The sequence below is a fragment of the Macrobrachium nipponense genome, chromosome 4, assembly GCF_015104395.2.
Source record: "Macrobrachium nipponense isolate FS-2020 chromosome 4, ASM1510439v2, whole genome shotgun sequence".
In the NCBI taxonomy this organism is placed as follows: Eukaryota; Metazoa; Arthropoda; class Malacostraca; order Decapoda; family Palaemonidae; genus Macrobrachium; species Macrobrachium nipponense.
Window position 1 is genome coordinate 112,638,663 of NC_061100.1, and position 9,594 is coordinate 112,648,256.

The 9,594-nt window shown below is 39.0% G+C and overlaps 1 protein-coding gene across 3 annotated transcripts in view; it reads left to right on the forward strand.

Moving 5' to 3' along the window:
- LOC135211069 (zinc finger protein 335-like) overlaps positions 1-9,594 on the forward strand; it is an 85,610-nt gene that overhangs the window by 30,115 nt on the left and 45,901 nt on the right. For 2 of the 3 annotated variants that reach the window (XM_064244130.1, XM_064244129.1), the window contains one exon: positions 5,339-5,659. In XM_064244130.1, the coding sequence (XP_064100200.1) occupies positions 5,339-5,659 (321 nt within the window). Of the gene's footprint in view, positions 1-5,335; positions 5,660-9,594 lie in introns of all 3 variants that reach the window. The other variant, XM_064244128.1, reaches the window with a different exon arrangement.

A 9,594-nucleotide genomic window follows, 5' to 3' on the forward strand; every position in this document is an offset into this window, starting at 1 on the left:
TTCTTATTTCCCAACACATGAACTTCGATGAGTTGAAAAAGTATACCGATGGAAATCGCCGACAGTGTTCAAACGCCATTACCTTAAGTCCTTGGAAGCTCTGAAATTTTCAGCAGTAGCAGCGGGAAACATAGTTTCCCCTGATGATAGTTGATTTGTAGTAGAAGATTCAGTCCTCCTTTCTACCTGCTTCACCCAACAGTTCGTCTATTCCTACCGTGTTCATTTACATTCACCCGGTGTCTTAGCTGCTTTTATGATGATGTAGTGGGTGCCCTTTAGTTTTTGCTAGGGTCACTCACAGATGATTATGGATTTTGATCTCATGGATGTTACCCTTATTTTTATGCTAGGGGGTGACATCGCATTTATAATGGTTACGGGTTTTGTATATTAAGTCATATGCATTCCTTATATATTATCATTGTTGGTTAATTTGTTCATTTGACTACTCTAATTGCTATTATATTTTTGATACATGCCTTTACACAGATACCATTTGTTACATGTAAGCCATTTACCTCTGTACATATGTAAATTACCTTATGATAAGAAACATGTTTAGAATTAAGGGTAATTTAAGCATATTTCTATTTTGTATCACTGTGTATTTGTATCTTTTTAGCAATTATATTCTTTTTTATATTTACTATATTTTTTTATTTGAGACCTATTGCTGATTTATTTTATTACTTTTGTTTACAATCTTGTGCTATTTCTCTGGTACGATTTCGCGCAGCGACACGAGCTGAGCCCAGAAAATGGGATTTGACGTAAGGAAAAAATCTATTTTCTGGGCGATTGGCTCGTGTCGCCAGCGAAATCCCCCCACCCTACCCACCCTCCCTTCGCCCAAGATTGTCTGCTAACTTCAGGATGGCCACCAGAGGCGCAGCAGTCTGGCAGCATGGGATGGAGTAGTAGTAGTACGAGCTGCTCACTCTGTGGGTCGGCTCTCCTCATGGAGGGTTTTTGTTTTTGTGTGGGATATTTCTATTGGGTTTTGGCTCGTGGTAGTGGTCTCACTCGCCTAGTGTTCATACCGACACCCTCTTGGAGGGTGAGCGATGTCAGTTATACTGACCTTTTTCTTTATTTTATTTATTCTCTGGTATGTGTTAGTACATTTACCCTAGAAATATAGATTAAAGGATATTTCGCTGGCGACACGAGCCAATCGCCCAGAAATAGATTTTTTCCTTACGTCAAAATCCCTTATTTGTGATAAAACTATTAAAAAAAAAACACCATGTAGGAAAAATTGTAGTGGGTTTTTCTTGAGTTTTAACTAACAAAATAGGCTGTTTTTAGCATTTTTATACGGGTTCCAAACATTCGCGGGTTCTAACTATTCACGGGGGGGTCTGGTACGCATCCCCCGAGAATACGGGGGGACCACTGTATTGATCAATATTAGTATTTTAGAATTAGTAAATAATTTTTGTACCATAAAAATGTATTTAGGCATGAAAACATCAAAATACATTAATTAAGTGATTATTTATCGTCGGAAAGCCCTGCGAATAGACGAATCCCCCGCAAATAATGGGTAGATTTGGTCCAGAGAGAAATCCTCGAATACGGGGTGGGGGCCCACTGTACAGTAATTTGTGAATATTTCTCTATGAAAAATACCATGGGTAGGTAAATTTTCCCCGAATGATGGGTATATATATACGGTCCATAGAAAAATCTGTGAATAGGCGAGTAGCAGGGGGTCGACTGTATGTATTCAACAAGCTCCATAAATCTGAAACCCTGATAGCTGATCCCGCCAATAACCAGGGGCTGCCTGTACTTGGGACAACCTGCAAGCTTATGCCTTTCCTTTGTTGTTCCGGATCCATCATGCCCTGAAAATAGTACTAATGGGTTCCAAGAATCTTAGGATGACCTTAGTAGCTCCTTCGGGGCCCCAAGCCGAGTGGTTCTTGGGTCTTCTGTGTCTTCTCTCAGCAGTGCCAGGAGAGATTCCACCTTAGCACAACCTTCTCTGTCATCCTCATATGGAGAGGAACCACCAATCGGTAGGATGTTTGTCTTTTCACATCTAGAGTCTGTCCAGTTTCTCATTCAAGCGAGATCTTTCTTGCAGAGCAGCAACTCAGATGTCCGGCTACCCCAGGAGATCATCATCAGCCGTGTACAAGGGCAAATGAGCCGTCAGCTGTTATTGGTGTCGTCGATGGTATTTCTCCTCTTTCAGAATTTCTGTTCAGTAGCAAATGATCATCTTGATCTTTCTCAGAACAGAGAAACTTTTTTCTGTTTCTGCTGTACATATAGGGCTACAGGGTTGCCTTTTAATTAGTTCTTCACCTGAAAGACGTGGACATCACTTCGTCCTGGGAATTCTCTGTTTCAAGAGCTTGGAGCAGTCTTGTTCATCTAGGGAACTCAAATTACGTACATGGGACCTTACTCTAGTGTTCAGTCTCGAACTCCATTTGAGCCCCTTTGTCAGTCATCTTACAGGGAACTGACGTTGTAAACAGTTTTCTTTCTAACTTTGGCTTCCTTGGAAAACTCCAGATCGGGATTATGACATAAATGCACAGGGGGTTGGGGGTCAGCAGCTTTCGAATTTGTCCCGGATTTTGTGGCTAAAACCCAAAATTCCCTCAGTTCACAATAACAGATTTGCCTCGTTTTCCATTCCTTTAAGAGTTACTGATTCACCCCATCAGAACACTGGGTTGTTATCTAAAAAGAACTTGTCACCTAGAGCCTAGGTGTCGTAGACTTATTTTAGCACGAGTCAGGCCAAGAAAGATGTCCAAGAATACCTGTTCGTTTAGTAATGTGAGGTGATTAGGGAAGCCTAATCCTCATCTTCAAGTTGTCACCAATAGTACTGTGCAAACAGAAGCATTTGACATCAGAGGAATAAGTTCCTCCCTGGCATTTAAGAACTTGTTTTTTCATAGAATTTTGAATGTTGGTTTCTGGCTTCATCAGATCACTTTCATTTTCTTCTACCTGGAGATATTGCCCACAGGTCCTTTGACACTTTTTCTTTGGGTCCAGTGGTGGCTGCTCAACAAGTGTGGCTTATCTGGTGCCCCTGGTGGAACAGTTCATGCCTAAGATGAAAGTGTGGAGGAGACTGGTCCGTTTTTTTTTTCTTTTCTTTTCTTTCTTCAGTACCTACAGGCAGTTTGAAGAATAAACACATCATATGCTGAACTGACTTGATGTAGGTGAGCGTTGCAGTCATGCTGTTACAGCACTTTTTACGTTCAATACTACATACAAATCTGCTTCACAGTAGCTTCAACTCCTCCCTCTAGCAAGGGGAGTGAGGAGTGTTGACAAACCTTTTTCATGTGGCTGACATGGTTTGTTGCATGAACAGATATATAATGGACCTCCCATATTCGTGGGGGATGTGTACCAGACTCCCTCCCCCCACAAATAGCTAAAATCTGTGAATACTTAAAACCCTTCTAAAAATGCTTAGAACTGCCTATTTCGTTATATCAAACACAAGAAAAGCCCTCTAAAAATGCTTATACCTGAATATTTTTATATTTTTATCACAGGAAGTGCATTTAGCTATGAAAGTGATTTGAAAATACACAAATTAGTTTATATTTCTCATTGAAAAATACTGTGAATTGGCAAATTTTCAATGAATAATGGCTAGAGATGATCCATGGAGAAACCCGCGAATCTTGAGAACTCAAATACGGGTGTCCAGTGTAGTTCTCTTTGACTTCCATTTATGCAATGAATCTGAACATGTTTCATTGTGTTAAACCCAGTGGGCTGGGTATTAGATATCTACATATCTAACATCTCAAAGGCTTAGGTCCTCTTCTTGAAAATCCTCATTTTTAAGAGGAATGACCAGGTGTGGTGAACCTCCAGTCGGTTCAGGATTTTCATATACTGTCCTCCAAGTGTGAGTCTATCCTAATATTAAGACCGAAGGTTTGTTACACATATGAACAAATGACAAATCTTTTATCAATATGTGTTTTTCATAGCTAACAAACCTGAGGTCTTAACGTTGACTGCCCAACTCTAGCCACCTCTCTTATGTCTTATCATGGGTTGGAAGAAAGACTAAATGCATCAGGCTTCCCAAGAATTTCTGGTTTTGATTTGGAGACAACCAGTGGTATTGTTTAGCAACAACAACACAGGAGTGGCATTATCACTGAACAAGAGGGTTTCATTCCCTCCTGTTTCAGTTAACATGCAGGTACTCGAGGGTATCTGTAGTGCACTCAATAGCTCTGTAAGCCAAACGCATTTAAAACTGGAATGTACTACCAAACAACAAAGCCCACGAAGTCGAGTGAGGGGCAGAGTACTGCCTTCTCACAGATATATTGTCCATCTTAGTTTTGTTTCTCCTCTGTCAAGGGTTAACTGATAATTTGAACCTCTGTTTGGCCATCACAGACATAAGTCGCTTTATGGTTCCTGTCTCGTGCTCCACATACACCATTGCGAGAATCATCAGACAGAGATACGTCTTAATAGACTCATTATCATCTTTCTGTTAACCCCATGGTACAACAGAAGTCTGTAAATCCTGTGCAATATTGCAACTGACCCATGGGCCACTGCTATGATTCAGGCGTGGTTGGTATGGTCTTTGCCTGTCACCTTGGTGGCCGCGAGTTCGATTCTCGGGCATACCACTGAGGGGTTAGAGATGTGTATTTCTGGTGATAGAAGTTCACTCTCGACGTGGTTTGGAAGTCACGTAAAGCCGTTGGTCCCGTTGCTGAATAACCACTGGTTCTGTGCAACGTAAAAACACCATACAAACAAACAAACATTGATTTTTCAGACAAATTCAGCTTATACCTGGGTTTTTGTTATAGTTTTATCACAAAAAGTGCATTTAATCATTAAAGTGAAATGAAAATTCAGTGATTTGTGAATATTGGATATGTGAGTCCACGAATCCGGAGTCCGTGAATAGTGGGAGTCGACTATAGGCTTCAACTGTAAAGTATTTATTTTATCTTATAACCTAATTGTTCATAGATTAGATTGCTGTTTTTAGAACTACGTATATATAACGCTAAGCATTCATACTTTTCTAAAGTGTTGTTTGGTATTTTAAATTATCTTCTGTTGGTTATTAGCTATATTAGAGACCAAAAGGTTAAGCTAAACAGAACATTCAGGCTGTTTAAGTATGGCATTTGCTTAATATGTTTTTCAGCTGCATACTGTACCAGCATTGTTTATATATGTAGTGGAGTATTGACCCCACAAACGCACTATAGCAAAATAACTGAATCATGGTCACGGGATCAAAGGGAAGTATTATTCATTTGCAGTGATTGTGATGTTGTTATTCATTTTGTTTCAGCAGCACTGGCAACAACAACAAGCAACAATAGTTGCTATTCAAGGTGCAGCAGTGCCAACTCCTCGAACCACACACTTATTTCATGAATTTGGAACTGCTCATCCTTCCAGTGCACAGATAGTTAATGCACAACAGCAGGCTGCAAAGGAAATTCCAGGTTTTACACCAATGGAACATAAGATTATCCATGAAGTGAAACTGAAGATGGATGGAAGTTCAACCCCCAAACAAGAAGTTGATGGGCAGACATCTGACACCTTGCATCTCATGCGCCCACTTATTGACCCAATATCTGGACAGGAGATTGAAGGGACCCAAGGCCAGGTAATAGCAAAGGATATTTTATCAATATTTTTTTGCCTTTTATAGGGTTTCTTTACCCTAGTATGCACACACCAAGGACCTCAGTGTATTGATGGAAGAGCACAATTACATCCATTTGATCAGTCTAAGATAATCAAGTTGTGTGCATACCCTGATCAGTTAAACTTGATAAAGCTAAATCATTTTGTTCCTTATTCTTTCATTTTTATATACATAAGTATCTTACCCAGTAATTACTTAGTTAACAATTTCTTGCCTTGGCAGCTAGAAGATTAAAAAATTTGCTGGTAACGCTTCACATATTCCGTGCAGGCGATAGGTCCCGTCCACCAATGGTATACCAAGAACTACCAGCAGACCCCTTCATTCTACTTCTGCCAACATTTGGTTAACACCAATAATTTAATGGCAGCTGTGTTCTTAAATTTGCTAGTCATAGAAAAGATTTTGGTGAAGAATTATCACCAATTTTAGGTAGCCTTCAAGCTTTCAGCCTTTAGGACAGTATAATATTGTTTTATTACAGTAATGGTCTGATTCGAGTTTTTCTTATTTTGATACAGTAGCGCATTTTCATTCATACTGGTAAAGTACCACTAGCACAGTTTACCGTGCTACCACCCGTTAAGGTTAACGCAATAATGTAAGTTTACATTTGTTGCTGAACTAATACGTACTTATGTTCAAGACATGTTATGAGTAAGTAGTGTTATAATGTAAACGTTGCATTAGTAGTACAGTCTGGTCCTGAATTATGAGTGTTTGAATTGTGCGATTCCCCTTTTATGCGGTCACTCGTTCTCAAAAATAGATTTTCTGTATTTGCGAAGCCGTTCAATGTCTGCAAGTCAAATCTATTGTCTTTTTAAGTATTTTACGGGGTTGGGTGGGGGGGGGGGGGGGGGGGGGGCGGGGGGGGGTTGGGGGGGGGGGGGGGGGGGGGGGGGGGGGGGGGGGGGGGGGGGGGTGGGGGTTCACTGGTATCAGAGAGAAGGGGTGGGGGGAAAGCTTGGAGGAAAAAACTATTATTCCTCCAAGGAGGAATGCGAGAGAAAGATTTCCTGCTCAGCCTTTAGTTAAGGTGGAAGGCTCTACCTCACGCATTTGTGATGTCATAGCGCAGTGTGTATGAATGATCGGTATCATCACCAGTGTCATACGTATCATTCAGATCTGCGAAGTGTACTCTGAATGATCGGTATCATCATCATGGCTATAGGTATTATTCAGATCTGCGATGTGTATTCTGAAGGCCTTCTGCTCAGCCATTAGCTAAGACGGTAGGCTCCGCCTCACACATTTTTTTTTTATTTGTGACATCATAGCGCAGTGTGTATGAATGATTGGTATCATCATCATCGCCATACGTATTATTCAGATCTTCAAAGCGTATTCTGATCATCCGCATCATGCATGCATCTGCTTAGAAACCAAAGAGGATATTTTCCCTAAACTAAAAAGCTTGCCCTTAAGTTAAAGACGAAGGAAGGAGCAACTTCCATTTTGGCAGCAGTTGAAATCCGTCATTGCTGAACGTGGAGTAAGAATTTTTTTCTAGGTTAACTTGTTTTGACTAACTTTTGGCATTTGATCATTTATTTTTTTCTATTGTTGAAATAGGTTTTGATGAAAATGACCAGTAAAAGTGATTAACACAGAAGCAGATGTGTTTGAGAGAGAGAGAGAATCATTCGATCTAAACTTTTCTAGAAAGTGTCATTTCATGTTGAATTTTGAATTTTTATAATTTCTTTTGAAGAAATTGTACTTTCATATCAAATTTTGAATTTTCATCAGTTCTTTTTTAATGTAAAATAAATTTATATGAAAACAATTATGTAGTGAACGTGCCGGACAAAGAAACTGAGACAGGCGCTCGTAACCAAGTTTGTTAGGCCTAACGGGAGTGAAGACACGCATGATCCATCAGTCCCCGAAACCTCAAATGGTTCACAAAGCCTTTGTTCAGCAGAACTCTTCATGGAGGATGAGATAGAGGAGTTTGAAGGTTTTTTGGCAGAGGATAGGTAGAGGAAATTCCATCCAAAAGGTATTTTAAAAGAAATGACTCATACAGGCTGTGGATCGACCAAATTCTCACATAATTGGGGACCGTACTGTAGTAGGCAAACTAATATGTTCAAGACATGTTAAGAGTTTTGTAACAATGTTAAACATTGCATTCATTACCAAACTGATATTTGTGTCATAGACATGTTCCGAGTATGTAACGTAGTATAATGTAATCATTGCATGCCTTTTCCGAACAGAGTTATAACTTTGGTAGTGAAAACATACATAGCACTTTCAAATTATATCTGATAGATTTGGACAATTTGATCGGTAAAGGCTGCCTTGAATTTTCTGAATAGATGAGAACTTAAATTATGTACTACAGGCAGCCCCCGGTTATCGCTGGGGGTTCCGTTCCTGAGGGTGGGCCGACAAGCAAAAACCACCATTAACCGAAACTCAGTGATTTATGGCGCCATAATGACACTTATGGCACCAGTAACCACAACCCGGCCCATTATGGTGCCATAAATCACTGATTTTATGGTGCCAGACAAGCTCCATAAAACTGGATCACTGAAAACTGAGTCTGCTGATAACCAGGGACTGCTTGTATTCATTACTTAGTTTACTGATTAGCATAACAAACTTAGATTTTGCATTGTCTAGTGAACCAATACTTACAGTATTGAAATGTATATGTACAAGTCTCATAATGGTTGATACGAATTGAGCGATATTTTCATATGGTACTCTGGTACTTTACCTTTAATGGACGGCTATCTTCTCAGGAGTAGTAATATCAGGCTTTGGGTGGTGGATGGATTGATCCTGTAGAGAAGCAATATTAACCCTCTTACGCCGGAGCGGTAAATAAAAAATTGTCTCCCGTATGCCGGAGGGGTTTCGGAGTGAGCGCGGAAGCGGAAAAAATATTTTTTTCAAAAAATCACAGCGCACTTAGTTTTAAACATTAAGAGTTCATTTTTGGCTCCTTTTTTGTCATTTCCTGAAGTTTAGTATGCAACCATCAGAAATGAAAAAAATTATCATTATCATATATAAATAATGCGATATATGATAGCGCAAAAACGAAATTTCATATATAATTGTATTCAAATCGCACTGTGCGCAAAACGGTTGAAGGTAAAAAGTTACTTTATTTTCGTTGCAATGTACACTAAATTGCGATCATTTTGGTATATAACACATTGTAAAACGATAAAAGCAACACAGAGAAAATATTATCACAAAATGATGCATGAATTCGTAACGCGCGGACATAAAAAAATATTTTTTTAAAAATTCACCATAAATCGAGATATTGTTCTAGAGACTTGCAATTTGTTTCAAAATGAAGAAAAATGATTGAATATTACGATACTGTAAGAGTTTTAGCTTACAAATGCAGTTTTCGACCATTTCAGACGAGTTAAAGTTGATCAAATGTCAAATTTTTGTTTAAAATTTTTTTTATATGCAAATATTAAAAAAATGAGAAATGCTACAACCTTCAAATATTTTTTGTTATATTGTGCATGTTTTTGCGCACATTTTCATATATAAAACTCTAAAAAAAGCGTAATATGAAAAGGCACAAGTATTAGGAGGATGTGACCTACGCATTTCGGAGATTTTCGCCCGAGAATCGGCGCGCGGAGGGAATGAAATCGTTTTTTTCAAAAATTCACCATAAATGGAGATATTGTTCTAGAGACTTGCAATTTGTTTTAAAGTGAAGATAAATGATTGAATATTACTAGACTGTAAGATTTTTATGTTACAAATGCGTTTTTCGACCATTTCGGTTGAGTCAAAGTTGACCGATCGTAGTTTTTTTCCTATTTATCGTACTTTATATGCAAATATCTCAAAAATGAGAAATGCTACAACCTTCAAATAATTTTTGTTATATTGTGCAT